Here is a 16,777-nt window from a genome sequence, read left to right as displayed (position 1 = left end):
ATACACCTTTAGCCTGACCCCAGTCTCTTACAGATTTAGGTGTCTTCTAGGTAGCAAGGGATAGATACAAGGTTTTTGTCCCATTTTTCATGTCTAGAACCTTACTTTCTTCACGAGGGTCTGATGGAGTTCTTTTTGTATATTGCTAATGGGGTTTCAGCATTCTCTACCTCTTTAGTAACATTGCATTAAATTATCTTTCTTTTCATAGCATCCCAGCTCAGTCAAGCCACATTTAATTCCTTATAACCTTCTTTGGACCATTTGTTTGCAGAAGACTTTTCTGACTTGCCTTACTGTGAGTATTAATACTCTGGTAGAACTTATATCCTGGATCTCAGATGACTTGGCCAGTGCTTCCCCAAAGTCGTAGGCCAGCACCCACATTCCTGCGGACAGCCATCCAGGAATCTCCCTGGAACATTCCTCCCTTCTCCAGTCCATTTCCTGGGAATTCTGCTGACTACATCAATTGATGTAGACACCTGACTGGGACTGGTACGCTGAAGTGTCCTATCGCATCTGCTGGTGATGCAGGAATTCTGAAGAAAGAGGCATACACAATCTGTCTAAACTTTATTAGGGGATTTACTTACAGGAGACTCCTTCAGTTAATACCTTGTGATGGACAGTAAATAAGAGCACCCGAATGGTATATAAGTCTTTGCAGAGCCTTTGTTCTTAAGCTATTTATATGTTTTAATGAAACTACTTAAGAAGCAAGTGTATTGATGTAGGAGAATGTGGTCAAAGTGAAGAGGATCTAAAAATGTCCTGCCAAGACAGAGCCACACATCATTCTTAACCCAGTGAGAATATTTATGAGTTTCTTGCTCCTAACTCCATCCATGATCCATGTAACCCACACTGACCAACTATCACTGAAAGCCACTAAGCTGGTCTAGCTAAAGCAGACAAATATTCTATGGGAGAGATAGGAGATGGCATGTGTTTGACAGTTCAAGCCACATTGATTACCACCTCCTCTCAGATGCTGGTAGAGATAGCCTGGTACCTGAAACACAAGAACTCTCAGTATTACAGTGGTCCCCACACCACCAGCCCTATCTCTAGCTCAGCCCTTGCAGATATCATAAAGGAGAGCAGCCCCTGTGGAGAAAGGATTGCCACTCATGGAATCAGCAACACCAACTATTGCTTAATTGGCACTGATGGGCAGACAAGTTCAAGAGCCCTGGGAACAGCAGCATCCCACAGACCATCATCTCAGGCTTCCAGCCTGCTCCTCATAGCCGCAGGCCAGGGAAGTAACTATTGTAGACTTGGCAACTTGCTCTGCAGGTGCTATAGCCCCTACTTCCTCAGCAACTACAGCTGCTGAAGACCTAGAAAAGATAGGTCTTGCTACCAAGTTCAATATCAGAAACTAATCTGGTGTCATTGATGGAAATCACATTAAAGAAGAATTAGCATCTATTGTATCCTAAAGACCATAGCACCTGTCCACCTAAAATGTTGCTGAAATTTTCCCACATTAGAATGTGAGCTCCTTGAGAACAGGGATTATCTTGCTATTCTCTTTGTATCCCTAACACTTAGCATAGTGCTTTGCACATAGCAAGCACTTAATAGATGCTTAATTATTCATTAATATGATTATTGATAGCTTTAATTTTTATTTTGCTACTTATGATTATTTATATATTGTAAGTACTATCTTGACTCATGAATGTTATTAGTCTCATTTAGACATTTAGTCACTGACATCTGTCATGTGATAATGTACATTGTGCTCTATCTACTACATGTAAAGTTAATGTAGATTTGATTTAAATACCACAGAATGACACCTTCGACGTTGGAATAACCATTCTTGATGAAATTCATTTTGATGCTTGTGGCATCTATTTGTATATATCAAGCATATCTTAAGCAATTTTGCAAGGGACTATGAAATGTTTCATCATGTGGAAGAATGCTACTCTTCTCTCTCTCCAGCCACCCCCCAAAGATGTTGTTACTAAGTTAAGGGAGGGCCAAAGAGGAGGGACAAGTTTGCTTCAAAACTGTAGGTGATTCTGAGTTTCAGTGGCTGTAAGAAAGCCTTTTGCAGAGAAGCCAAGGTGGCTAGGTGAAAAAATGGAATATAAAGCCACAAGATGGCCCTGGATTCCAATTCCATGTTGGCATACTGAGCAGGTTGTTGTGTAATTGTCTTACTGTGGGTGTCTCCAAGGTCCCAAGGCTCTAGCTTTCACTTTCTTCTTCCAGACTATCTCATTTACTGATTTCACCATCTCCCATCAATTCAATTATCCTCTCTATACTGATGATTACTGGATCAATACACCTCTTTGCAGATGATTTGCCAGCCCTTAGCTTTCTCCTGAGTTCCAGGCTCACATCACCAACTTAACTTTTGGCCATATCAAACACAACATGTCTAAAACACAGTTCATTGGTTTTCTCTTCAAACTCTTCCCTCTTCCCACCTTTCCTCCTGTTGAAACTACCAGTCCATTTTCCTAGTTCCCCTTAGTGTGTCAACTGCTCTTTTACATCCACTCCACATATTCAATCTATCAAGTCTTATTATTTTTACATTCAAAACCTCTCTAGTTGTGAATGCCTTTCTCTCCACTTATAGAGTTAGCATTCTGGTGTAGGCCTTCATGAACTCTCACCTTATAACGGGCCTGCCTGCCACATCTCTCAGCACTCTAACCTAACCTCCACTTAGCTGTGAAAATGCTTTCTTAAAATACAAGTCTGACCACGTCACCCGTTGCTCTCTATTACAGGACCAGATATAAAGTTCTCTGTTTGACATTTAAAGTGCTTCACAAACAGGACACTTCCTATCTTTCCAGTTGTCTTACACTTAAAATCTCATAGACTCTATGATCCTGATGCATTGGACTTCTTATGGTTCATTGTACACAACACTCTTCAGACCCTGTGCCTTTTACTTATTGTATCCCATACTGGAATACTCTGCCTTCCTCATCTCTACCTCTTGGCTTCCCTGGCTTCCTTCAAGACTGAGCTCAAGACTCATCTTCAAGAGGCCTTTCCGATCTACTCCATACCACTTTGTGCTTTCCTTCTGAGAATACCCCCATCTCATTGAATATTCGTTTTTTCCTTTCATGGATTATACTCAGTTTTGCTGAGGAGGCGATTCTTGGTTTTAATCCTAACTCCTCTGACTTCTGGAATGTCATATGCCAAGCCCTCTGATCCTTTAATGTAGAAGCTGCTAAATTTTGTGTTATCCTGTGGTTCCAAGTACTTGAATTATTTCTTTCCGACTGCTTGCAATATTTTCTTCTTGTCTTGGGAACTCTGGAATTTGGCTATAATATTTCTGGGAGTTTTCATTTTGAGATCTCATTTAGGTGGGATCAGTAGATTTTTTCAATTTCTATTTTACCTTCTTGTTCTAGAATATCAAGGCAGTTTCCCTTGATAGTTCCTTGAAAGATGATATCTAGGCTCTTTTTTGATAATGACTTTCAGATAGTCCAATAATTTTTAAATTATCTCTCTTGCATCTTATTATTCAGGTCAGTTGTTTTTCCAATGAAATATTTCACATTGTCTTCTATTTTTTCATTCTTTCAGTTTTGTTTTATTGTTTTTAAGTTTCTCAAAAGCCATTAGTTCCCATTGACTCCATTCTAATTTTTAAGGAATTATGTTCTTCAGTGAGCTTTCGGATCTCCTTTTCCATTTGGCTTGTTCTACAGAGTTCTTTTTTTCAGTGAATTTTTGTACCTCTTTTTTCATCTGGCAAATTCTGCTTTTTAAAAGAGTTCTTTACTTTAGTGGATTTTTTTGCCTCTTTTAACATTTGGCCTAGTTTGTTTTTTAAGGTAGTGATTAAATAAATAAATAGGGGAAAAATCTAGCCCCCAAACCCTAAGACACCTTGTGAAGTATATGATCAAAATTCATATTCCTTTGAATAGAACACCCAAAGGTAAGGTTGTGACTCCCCATGTGGACAGAGGGAGAAAAGGAGAAAGAGAAGAAGAAAGAGAAGGAGAAGTAGCAGTAGCAATGCCCAACCCAAACTTGCTGTATGATGCCCAGGGGGCAGCTACTACTCCTCACAGATTGCTGTTTGTCCTTTGTGGTGTCTTGGCTTGTTATTGAACTAGATTTAGGTGAAGCAGATCTGTGCAAGATCATCAGCTTCCCCTTTCTTCGAGAGTCGTTGGAGTCCAGTGGTAAGACATATATCAAGAAGATTCCCTCTGTTATTACTTTTAGAACTGTTTGTTCTTTTATGTTACTGCTTTTACTTTGTTTTATTTTTGTTAGAAGAGAGAGGAGCAAAAAGTTATTGAAACTGGTTTCTTGGCTTGTCATGTATCTGCTTTCATACCTGTGGCTCAAACCAGCTTTTTTCTGCCCAATATTCCCAAGCTACAGAAGTTTCTGTACCTCACACGTATATTGCCTATTTGTTTTGCCAGCTGTCTCACATTAGCCATTACCTAACATCTTGTAACTTTGTGACATGAGAGATTTAAAAGCAAAAACAGATCTACCTGATCTGATTTATTACCTGTCTCATCTATCTGATCTACTCACTCTCCTCCCTAAAAATCTCACACCATTCAGCTACCTCAAGGAACTATATGGTGCCTAGATAATTGATGCAAAAGCAGCCCTTGACATGCTGACTAGCAAGGTTGATGGTGAGAGCAAGCAGCGTCTCTGAATTGCCATTGTTCATCTCCTCTTTTCATGGTCTGAAGACCATGGCATCCAATGTTCTGTTAAACACTCTAGCAGTATCCTTTCCTTATTGCTTCTATTCCCCTATGCTCCTGTGCAGGCTTTTTTTTTTGCTTTAGGTTTCACTATAATAAAAGATTGATTTCTTCAATTTCTTTTTTGAATCCTCTAGATCTCTTAACTTCTTTTAAGGCTGGGAGAAGAGTCAGTCAACCTCCAATCAGGAATGTGCTGGTAAATAAAATTTTAACAACTGGTTATCCAAACCATATGGCACACACTTTTAAGTTTAATCTTCATTAGTAACATGTTTTCACATTGTTTTATTATGTCTAAACAATCAAGAAAACAACAAATCAAACCCTAATTTATAGTAGTTGTTGATTTCTGAGGTGTGAATGCTCACACTGGAAAATTTAGCAATTTTATCTGATCTGGCCCTAGCACACCCCTGCCTCTTATGAAAAACTGGGAAATACAGGCTAATACCATAGTCCAGGCAAGTGTTGATCAGGGCCTAAACTAAGATTGTGACTGTATGAGTGGTAAAAATGACTTAGACATGAGAAATGGAAGTAGAAATGACAAGATTTGGCAATGGAATAGAGATGTGAGTGAAAGTGAGGATGGCACTGAGGTTTGAAGAGTGATACTGTCAACAATAACAGTGAGATTTGGAAAAGAAGAAGATTTTGGGTGGAGAATAATTAGTTTTGTTTGAACCTGTTGAGTTTAAGATGCCCTTGGGACATCCAATTCAAGATTTCCAAAAGGTAGCTGGTTATGAAGGACATTTGGTTAGGTAGCTCAGGAGAGACTTTACAGCTAGATCAGGTTTCATCTGCATATAGATGATAATTGGAGGGGGATAATGTAAAGAAAAAGGGGAGGGTACCCAGGAGGGATACCCACTTATTGGTCATGGCATAGATAAAGAACCTCCAAAAGAATAAGAGTCATGGATTTTCTTAATTTTAAAATTTTCTTAATTTTCTTAATCTTCTTTAATTTAAAAAAAATTTAAAACATTCTGAGCTATATTTCAGGTCACTCACCTGACTTTTAGAACCCAGTCGGTGACACTAGCAGGAAGCCTCAGTGTAGGGAGGCAAGGTGGGAAAGTAGAATTAGGAATGTTAAAGGGTCCTCTCAGCTTGTCTTTTGAGTTGTCATATTTTCCAGAAACACTGGACCTAGAGTATGTAGGAGGCCTTGAAGGTGTCAAGGATGAACTTCCCCTCCACCCCTCCTGTCAGCTGACATAATTGCTTGTTTGAACCCCAAACTGTACTCCTTTGGGAGTCAAGACAGGTGCCGGTCAGTCTGCACTAGGCTGGGAAACTGTGCAACTGGACTCTTGTAGATAAACAGATCACCATATTTTCATGATCTAGCAGTTCTCAAGGAAAAGAGAATGCTGCTTTTGCCATCACCTTGCTCCTCCCCTTCAGGAAGGGTTTTGTTCTTTTCTTACCTTTACTGCACTCCGCTCCCATGCCATGACCCTTTTGGGAGAGATTTGCGTTTCTTCCTTTTTCCTTTGTTGTACTGTCATAAATATGCAAACTTCTGTATATGGATTGTGAACTCTTTGGGTTCAACATGCATGTTCACTTCTCTTGTAATAAATCTAGTCTTAAGTTTTGTGAAGTTGTGATTTTCTCTTGACAATACTATTGTTTTTTTAGGAAAGCTATTGCATGCAGGCATGAGAGCAATTCTGGTGGGACCTTTTTAGCATGAATATCATAACACTTGATGTACTCATATATTTCATACCCTTTGGGGTGATTAAGTGACACACTCTATTTTTAAGAAAGGCAGCACAAGAGTCCTTATACTACTACAGTTCTTCAAGCATCAGATATGGTTTATACCTGCTTCACATATAAAAAGGATAAACTGTTTCAGTGGTTAAATTTGGTTGTAGAATTTGATTGTGGCTAATAATCTCCTAATTTGGGGGAGAGTATGGGTCTGAAATTGTGGGGTCTTCGTGGTGTCTTGGAACTTCAGAAAAGTGAAGCATAGAAATGAAGCAGTGAGGACTTCCTTCCACATCAGGCATGAGGTTTGTGTAGCCTGATATAAAACCGATTCCCCCAGGTGTACCTCATGAATAAGAAACTCAGGATCTGACCTCATATTTCAATGACCTCTAGCTAAGATTATCATGTTGTTTGAATTATAGCTTTGGATTTGGTTGAAAAGACCCAGGTTTGAATCTGGGTCTTAGTTCTACCAGTTACAAGCTTCTTGAGCTCAACCATTTAACCACAATGACAGGCTTCTGTAAACTGACTTCAAACCAAATCTGAGGCATTTTGTATGTTGATGCAAATGCAAATATGACTTAATTGATAGAGAGAATGATATCGAGGATCTATATGAAGTTAGGAAATGGTGGCAGATACTGTTCGGGAGAGACATGGGGAAAGGGTGTAGAAATCAAAGACCTGTTGAGGAGCCAATTTCTCTTCTATGTCTAGCTTCCAAAATCTTTTCAAAGGCTAGCATAATGCTCCAGGTCAGTTGTATTCCTACTTCTGCTTCCAAAAATAAGGGGGAAATATATCTCACAGGAGTGAAATGAACTATATGGAAAGTGCTCTGTAACTAAAGAGCAATGCATGAATGTGAGCTACTAGGCAGCTAGATAGCAAGGTGGATAGAATGCTGGATTTGAAATTAGGAAGAGGAGTTTATATCCTGCCCTATCCATTTAGTAGCTATAAATAACTCTGGGCATGACTTGAACTGGTTGCCTCTCTATCTAATAGCTTGCATTGACTCCCGTGAAATATGTTTAAAGTAATACTGGAACGATTTAGAGAGGTCCAGACGAAATGGTATGTGATGTGAAAGAAGGTAAAAAGTTATTGTTGACATACATCAAAGATTGTGAAAGATGTTCCAGAGAGAAAAGGTCATTTTATTTTAACTTTAAAAGGGGAGGAATTTAAGGAAGGTGATGGTGCCAGTGGTGCTGGTGGTCCTAGCACTGGTAGTCTGGAACATTTCAGACACAGGCAATAGTATGAACAGAGATACAAAGGTAGTAAAGTACTGGATGAATACAAAGAATGTCAAGTGATACACTTTGGCTAAGGGTAGAATATTTGGAGAGAACAGTATGAAATCAGACTTGAAAGGTCAGGTAGTACTAGATTTTGAATGCCATGGTAAAGACTTTGAACTTTATTTAACAAGAAGTATGAGCCATTGAAATGGCTTTGGTAAACAGATTTGTAAAAAGCAATGAATGGCATCTAAAGATGACTCTTAAAATCTCAGATATATGTCCAAAGGACCTAAAAATGTGCTTATAACTTACCACAATTTATTGATGACCTGGATACCTCAGACATTTGGAGATTTCCAATAATTCTTATTTTGAAAGGGTCTATGAAGGATTCCAATTAGTAAGAACCATCAGGAAATTTAATTGGGTTTAGCTCCAAAATAAGATCGTTTGTATTCTGTGTAGAGAAGCAGGAATAATGCAGTGGAAAGGGGGCTTGATTTTGATTTAGAAGACATGGTTTCAAATCCTGACTCTAGAACTATCTGCTTATATGACCTTGGGTAACAATCTCTATAGGCTTCTTCTTCTTTATTAGTGTAATGGAAGCCACAGGGCATTCACAGAGCTGACCTGCCTCTTTGGGCTGACTACTTAAGTGCACTGGTTCAGTGCTGAGGAAGTTGGGTGCTTCCAAAGCCATTCCTTTAAAGAGGAACTGAATCATTGGTTCATCCTGTTCAATGACCAGTAAGAGAACCACTAAGTGCTTCTGAGTCAAATCCCTCAGCCCTGAGCTAATGTGTGAGGTCAGCCAGAAAGTGGCAGGGCAACTCTGCACAAGCTCCTAGGTATGCCTCCTATGAAACAAGGAGGTTGAGTTAGAAGATTCTAAAGTTCCTTCTAGACAAAGCTGGAATCTATAATCCCAACATATTCCCAAGGCCCCTTGTGCCAAGTGGCTGCCTAGAAATAAGGTGAGGCCACTGGGACTGCTGGTAGACAAAACAATTGATGCTCTATGATGTCAGAGTAATATTAGGGTGACTTATAGGGACAAGAGAGCAAAAGATCAGTCCTGATACACAAGGTAGGTGCCTAAAGAATTATGTCTGGGCTTATCTGCATACTATGAGGTAAACTTTTCCAAGCCAACTGATTATTTGTTTTTGGATTTTTATTCTTAGTTTTTGGATTTTTATCACGGACTCATTTCTTACAGGGGAAACTTATTGCCACAGAGGTTAGAATCGAATTGGACTTTCTGATCTTGGGGACTTCTGGAATACCCTATTTCCTGTTCTTCTTGAATTTCTTATCGGTAAGAGATCCCTTGGGGATCAGGGAAATGTAGGGGAGAAGAGAATAAGGCACTTGAGGCTCAGGGACAAATGTGATACACATTCTGTTGGGGCCAAGAATGGGAGAAGGAAAGGGCTGGAGGTATACCTCCAAAGTACTCAAGGTATCTCAGGAACGACTTCAGCTGGCAGCTCCTTGAGGCTAGCTTCCTTTTGGCTATTCTGCAAACTCGGTCCAAGAAAATCTCAAAATAGGATCAGATGTACAGCTGAAAGAGATCCAGACTTAGAACCAGAGATCAAATTCTGACTGTATCACTTACTGTCTGTGTGACTGCATAAGTCATTTAGCTTCTCTGGGCTTCATCATCCTCATTTGTAAACTGAGGGAGTTGCACTAGATGGTCTCTCAGGTCCCTTTCAACTCTCAACCTATTCTCTCATCATTCTAGTCACCGGCAAGAATGAGGGGGATTCTGTGTGGAGGGTTTCCAGGTAATCGAGAGCAGTAATTTCTGAATTTGGTTTTCTATTACTCCACCATAAATTGCTATAACCTAGGAAGGATCAAGGGAGACTAAATGTTTCACATACACACGCACACACACACACACACACACACACACACACATGCACAGGCATGCACACGAACACTTTTTTTTTTCGGTTAACAAGCACTTGTTACCTGCTTACCACATGCCTGGCACTGTACTAAGTACTAGGGATTTGAAGAAAGGCCAAAAAAAAACCAAAAAAAAACCAGTTCCTGTATTGAGCCCTCAAGGAATTTACATTCTAATGGGAGAGACAACATGCAAACAACTGACACACACATTTTTAAAGTAAGCTTAAGACATGAGAGATTAGCATGCTAGGTGAGTAAAAATGCATGGATGTGTGCAGGGAAAGAGTCAAATCAGTTAACTAGCATTAAGGGTAAAATAAGACATTTTAGAGAAAGGAAACAAAAAATGGTTAGCCCTCATGTTCTCAGTTACAGTTTATACTCAGATTATGGGGAAAGAGGTTCCCAAACTTTAGCAAATAATTATTTAAAGTTTACAAAGCAGAAATCACATGACAGTTTTCCTTGAGGGCTCATGCCTGCTTGTCACATTCTGGGTGATACTGGATTTCCCAGGGGCTCTCCTTTCATTTCTTGTGAGTAGGAAGCACATGAATCCACTGTTCATTTTGATGGCTTATTTTGAGGATAAATTACCTGTTGTGCTGAATTTTCCTTCAGGGTAGTCTTGCCTTTAAACCAGTTAGGGTTGAAGAATGACTTACTCTTCGAGCTTCTGACTCTTTTTCCAGGAGGCTCACAAATATAGTTGCGTGGGATATAAGGCTCTTTCAAGAGATTACTTCCTAATGTTCTTTTATGACTGGCTTCAGTGCTGCTACTGTATAAAGATGCAGATTTGATACTGTTGAAAGAGTATTGGATTATGGGAGTCAGAGGACCTAAGTCCCATCTCTGTCACTGTTTTCTGTGTGACTTTTGGGAAATAACTTACCCTCTCTAGGCCTTGGTGTTTGAGGTTAAAATAGGTTTTCAGACAAGATGACTCCTAAGACTCTTTCCTGATGTAAGTCTGTGATATTATGTGAGTGAGATCTTGTGAATTTTATACAGTGACAAACTGAAGGCAAGAGAGAAGGAGGAGAGATTGCTACTCAAGCTCTTGTAATTCTATTTAACCTAATTCCCCAAATCCAAGGATATATGAATTCAGTTTCCCAATAAGAAGGAAAGACTTCTGACATGTATGTTTCTCCTTTTACTTTACACATATACAATGTTCTACAGAACTACATAATACATTTAATTTCTCATCCAGTGAAGTAGATGAAAATTAATTCTGTTTATTCAGCAAATATTTACTGAATCTCTACTGTGTGCAAAAAAAAGGCAAAATGCTAGGTCACAGGATCAAACGGGTCAAAGATATAAAAGTATCCTTAGAGGCCACCTATCCCATTTCTCTTCCTTTTTCATTTTAAAAATGAAGGAAATGAGGCCCGGAGAGGTTAAATGACTTGGCCAAGGTTACACAGGCAGTAATTAGTGGCCAAGTTGGCAGCTAGGTGGTGCAGTGTATAGACTACCTCGGTTGGAGTCAGGAAGTCTTATCTTCTTGAGTTCAAATCTGCCCTCAGACACTTACTAGCCATGTAACCCTGTTTGCAAATCACTTAACCCTGTTTGACTCAGTTTTGTCATCTGTAAAAATGAAATGGAGAAGAAAATAGTAAACCATTCCAGTATCTTTGCCATTTCAGAAAATTCACAAAGAATCAGACATGACTGAAATGACTGAACAATTGAAATGGCATTTGAACCTGAGTCGTCTGACTGCAGATCCAGTGTTATATGTACAGAATATTGAATACATTGTTTGACTTGATCCCTCTGTTCATTAATTATGGAGAGTTTTATTGACAGGTGTACATGGGTGGTGGGGTGGGGATGCCAATAACAATGCAAATATCAAGAGGCATCTATTTAAAAAAAGAGAGAGAAAGCAGTCCTGAGGTTGTGAACACCGCCTAAATGAAAACAGGTACTCCTACAATTTTAAAATATTGCTATTAGACTATATAATGAGTGGACTAGGAAAATTTAGTTTTGGTTCTGCTATATCCCTTGTTCCAATCACTTTTCCCCCTTGAATCTCTGAAGTTCTCTTAAGTAAACCATTGTGTCATGGATAAATGATCTTTTTTGCCTATTTTCACCTATTGTTGCTCTTTTCTTTTTCCTGGTTTTATAATAGCATTTCTTGGATGGTAATAGAGGCAGTGAAGATAATTCCTTTACTTGTTGGTGTATGATCTTCACAAAATTGATAGAATGTTTCATATAGATCATGGAAATGTTTCATGTAAGACATATGTAAAGTTTGAGAATAGACAAATGTTATGGAAGATAAATATTATGGGAGTATTATGGGAGATGAGTGGATAATTTCTGCCCTTCAGGAGGTACAGAAATTGAGGTTCTTGCTAATGGTTTAAGGTTTTTGCACTTACCAAGAGATAAGGACTTAGTAATGTCATATCAAAAAGTTCTCTGGGGATGTGAGAAGAGATATCTAGCTGGGCCCACAGAAAATCTCGAGTTTTTCCCAGGAACATTGTATCATAAGAGTGTCAAAGAGTTCAAATATTCCTCGAAGGTGAATAGCCTCCATGGATTGCTAGGGAAACTGCCTACAGATAGATAATGGACAGCTGGTGTTCTGTGATGTAAGAGTTCATCATAGCTTCCTCTTCTGGGACTGAGAACTAGTGGATTCTGTCCTTCTATAGTTTTCTAAAGAGTGCATCTATTTTTCCCGGGATGTTGATCTCTTAGGAGAGAGTACTATTTTTTCTGGACAAAATACTTTTTTTTTTAAAAAATCAGTTTATTTTTATAGGATACTCCATTAATCCTTTATCTGTCTCCTACTGAGGAAATTTATAACCTGGAAGACAACTTGGACTAGCTCAGTGCCCTGCTCTTCTTGATACTGGTGAGAAGCACTTCAAGATAGGGACTGGGTAGTAGAGATTTAGTGTGGGTTACCTGGATATTTGTTTGTGGAAAGGTTTGGAAGATGTCTAGGTGAGAGGCAGCAATAGGCTATGTCACTGGACTTGGAATACAGAAAGAACTGAGTTCATATCCCACCTCAGACATCTTTACTATCTGTGAAATCTCATGCAGGTCACCCAACTTCTCTGTGCCTCAGTTTTCTCATTTGTAAAACAACAAGGGTGGGACTTGATGACCTCTAAGTTTCCTTCCAGCTCTAAATCTGTGATCCTATGAAAAATATGGGTAATTAGCCCTAGTTTTATGATACTGAATTTTCTTACCCAAATAGTTTCAAAATACTGTTGATTTTATTTCATTTACATTTACACCAGAATGTCTTTTGTAAGAGGGTTAGTTTTAAACAAGTTGATGTGGTTATGGAAGACTGGGAAAGAACATCCCTTTATTTCATTATTTTGGTTGAAGTACTTTATTCCTGTTAAAATGAGCTTTGAGTGAATAACACAAAACTCTTTTCAGGCATTTTTATATCAATTAATTTATAAATTAATGCAATATAAATAAGTTTTTGAGAGTTTATTTTTGTAAGAGTTTGAAGAAAATCTAGAGGCCCATGAGGTTACCCAAGGTCCATAACTTATTTCGCCTTTTCCCTATTTGTAGGAGGGTTGGTTTTGAGATGATGATAAAGCACAATTCTAACTGTATTAACAATCACATTGACAGAAACAAAAGGACCTGTATTAAAACAAAAACAAAAAAACATTCAGGCAGGGTCTGGGTCAAGTTCTAAAGATAATCGTTCATTTGCCTTTATGAGGTCATCTGGATTCTTCAATTCTTTTGTTAATACATTCTCAAAGGAAAATCTCCAACAGACCAATGGGGAGAAGGCAGAAGATACTGTCAAATGGTGAGCTTTGACTTTCAGCCCTCTCAAATGACCCCATCTTATTTTTCCTTGATTTCTGTCCCTATCTACTTGGGTAGGTCATTGACCCACCTTTTTGTGATTCCCTTCCCGTTGATATTGATCCTAGCTACCAGCCAAATCTCCAGAAATAGAAGTATTGAGTCTCAATTATCATATGACCCATAAATTACTTCATAGTTCTGAGCCTCAGTTTCCTCATCAGTAGAATGTGGATAAAAAACAATTTCCTATCTACCTTATCTGGTTATTGTGAAGATAAAATAAAGTAATATTATTAGGTAGTGCTCGCTCTCTCCCTTTTATTCCGTGATTATTTCCCATTTCTTTTTTCTTTCCATGTATGTTATAATGTGTTATCCTCATCTACACAGCTTCTTCATCAAAAGCACCAGTCCAGTTCTCTCAAAAGGGCTTTCATCGTCAGTCGAAGATGGTACTTTTACCATGTTACCCTCATCAGTCAGTGCCATCAATCAATGAAGACCCTCTGTCCAGGGCTAAGCTATACCAGACTCAAACCAAATTTTCAGTGAATCCTCGCTGCAAAAGTACAACTATATCTTCAGCATGCCGCAAAGAGGCTAGAACTGTGCTATTACCCCGTGTTGAACATGAAGTAATGTTACCACATCTGGAGACCCAAGCAACAATTATGCCTTCACCAGACTCGAAACATTGGGGCAAAGCCACAGTTATTACTTCACAGTGTCATGAATACTTGGCTACACCTCTTTTTGGTCTTAATCACTGGACTGAGGCTCCATTGATCCCTGGCTCCCTTTTCAAAACCTCACCTGGCCCTGACCACCTTCCTAAGATTCCCCAAGGCTGTCATAACCAATTTGAGGCTCAACCACTCAATAGTTGGCCCACAACTCCATCATTCCCTGACCCCAACACAAGGATTACAGCTCCACATTCACAGTATAATCACTACCAGTCCAAGGTAACAACTGAAACATTACCATGTCTCAGTCCCCAACCATCATTGAGCTCAAGACATTGGGACTGGGCCACAACCTCCCAAACTCAATGCCTCAACCGCCGGCAAAAGATTGAAGCTATGCCATTTTCATGCTCAGATAACTATCCCAAGGTCACAACTATGCTGTCATCACAATCCAGCCACCAGGTTAAACCCATAACTGTGCCATCAGAATGTCCTTCAATGCCCTTGGCTCCAATGGCTATGGCTGTGTTAACCCCGATCCCAAACCATCAGGCCATAGTGCCACCCGTACATGACTCAGGTTGGCTCAAGACTACCGCAATGCCCTTACAATGCCCTAATATGAATTTGGCTGATTCTCCACTGATACCCCATTACAACTGGGTCAAGGGAACATTTATGGCATCAAAACTCCCTAACAAACAACCTACATTTCTACCAGGACCCTACAATCTAGCTAAAGTTTTACTGGTTTCTGATCAACAGGTTAAAAGTTCATTGGGTCCTGACCACTCAACTGAGATTTTACATCTCAACTACTGGGTCACACCTCAACCAGACCCTGGTCAAAACACTGATATACCACCAAACCAAGAACATAAATCTAATTATATGGTGGACCTTAACCAACAATCTGAAACTCTATTAGATACCTGCTACCAACATGAGCCAGTACCAGGTCCAGATAATGAGAACAAGAAGCTACCTGACCCTGAACATTTTGAAACTCCTGAAATACACCTGGATCACCCTGATGAGGCTTCATTGGATATCAACTATGAGGAAACACCTTCATCAACTCCAATTTTCCAACCTGAAGCTGCATCAGGAACTAATGATAGGGATGGGGCTATATCAGACTGGGACCATCAGGATGAAGTTAAAGGAGATTTACACCACAGGACCAAAGGTAACTTGGATTCCAATCACCAAGTTAATGCTTCCCCAGATTCTGATGATTGGATGCAGACAACACAGGGATCAGAACACCAGGCCACACCTTCATTGAGCCTGGGCCAGACTGCCAAGGGTGAAGAGTTCCCTGACCATCAAGATCAGCCTTTACCAGTTTCCAACCAACTGGAACAGACTACACCAGTCTCTGACCATGGTACTATATCTTCAGATTCTGACCATCCACCAGAGGCTCACTTAGCTGCTGAGCATCCAGATATCCTTAGACTTAGTCCTGACCACCAGGCTAGTTATAAAGATAGCTCTCCAACAGATCTGGAAAAGAAGTCTGAGGATGTACCAAATGGTGACCACCAGCACACTCTTTCCTCAGGATCTGACCAACAGATATATCCATCAAACCTGAAGGACCAGGTCAAGGGTACATTAAGCCCTCACTACCCAGCTGAGGTTGTTTCACCTGGCCTTAATCACAAGGCCCAGGAAAGCCAGAGAGAGTCCTCAACGTCTTCCATACATACCCATTCAATACATGCTACTGAGGGTGGTGGGACTATCTCCAAAGAATTTTTCAACAGTATCATCAGTTCTGTTCCCCGGGAGAAAATTAAGAATGATATCCAAAAGCAGATTCTCCTGAGGCGGATGAGAGGATATCATAATACTCAACCTGGCTCACGTTTATCCACCAGTTATACCATTTGTTTAGCTTGTGCCTCCTGGATTCCATACGGCTGTCCCCATGTAAATGGAATGAGAGATCCTTATGCAGCACAACTGGTGGCCATGCCAAGTCCTATGCCAACTTCAAAGGATGAGATGGGTATTAAATATGTTCTCCAAGTTCCTCAGCCAAAGGCAGACATCATTTGGGACTCCCCACACTTGACAGCTCCAATTTCATCTTCCTATCCTCATACTATGCCCCTTAAATCACACACTGATCACCAGTTACCTAAACGGATGACCTGGCTTGACTTTATACTTGCTAAAGGTGATCAGCCATGTTGGAGAAAAACATCTGGAAATCAGCAACAGTTTAAAGGAAAAATGTCAATGAATTTCAGCACCCCCACAGAAGGAGCAAGTAGAAATGAGGATGCTGTAAGGTCTCTACTAGACAGATTTAAAAATAAGAGAACTGCAAATTAAAGAACCATTCTAAAGTAATTAGGTTTTCTGTGTATCTCTGAAACTTCCATCTTATTTTGTTTTTCCTTGAAATCAGATGGGAAATTAATGAGCCCTGCTTTTTCCTTTGGACTTAAAAAGTGGCTAGTAATGCATCTCCCTAAAGATAGAGAAGAGCCTCTATATTCTGCACTGCCTACACCATATTCTAGCAAAGTCACACTAAATACATTCCAAATTGCAAGAAAGCATCAAATTCTCCCTCCCTCAA

The 16,777-nt window shown here is 39.7% G+C and overlaps 1 protein-coding gene across 6 annotated transcripts; it reads left to right on the top strand.

The window, feature by feature from the left end:
* LOC118845650 lies at positions 1–16,543 on the top strand. Of its 6 annotated transcripts, none has more exons than XM_036753646.1 (4): positions 1–1,502; positions 8,952–9,050; positions 13,398–13,490; positions 13,883–16,543. In XM_036753646.1, exons 3-4 carry the CDS (start codon positions 13,460–13,462, stop codon positions 16,525–16,527), a joined length of 2,676 nt encoding a protein of 891 aa, XP_036609541.1. In that variant the 5' UTR covers positions 1–1,502; positions 8,952–9,050; positions 13,398–13,459; the 3' UTR covers positions 16,528–16,543. The 6 variants fall into 6 exon arrangements, with proteins under 6 accessions (XP_036609541.1, XP_036609543.1, XP_036609544.1 ...); XM_036753648.1 differs by having other exon boundaries at positions 30–652; positions 13,241–13,490; XM_036753649.1 differs by lacking the exon at positions 1–1,502 and adding an exon at positions 8,792–8,819.
* The last annotated feature ends 234 nt before the right edge of the window (positions 16,544–16,777 follow it).

This window comes from Trichosurus vulpecula, chromosome 4 (genome assembly GCF_011100635.1).
Source record: "Trichosurus vulpecula isolate mTriVul1 chromosome 4, mTriVul1.pri, whole genome shotgun sequence".
Lineage (NCBI taxonomy): Eukaryota > Metazoa > Chordata > Mammalia > Diprotodontia > Phalangeridae > Trichosurus > Trichosurus vulpecula.
Note: the sequence above shows the minus strand (reverse complement) of the source record. Positions and strands in the feature narration are given on the sequence as shown.

What these genes read in the sequence shown, in the direction of transcription:
- LOC118845650 (XM_036753646.1), top strand. Translation starts at nt 13,460, where the DNA reads ATGGGGAGAAGGCAGAAGATACTGTCAAATG. An exon ending in GCAGAAGATACTGTCAAATG is followed by an intron (nt 13,491 to 13,882) that starts GTGAGCTTTGAC and finishes TCATCTACACAG; the next exon opens with CTTCTTCATCAAAAGCACCA.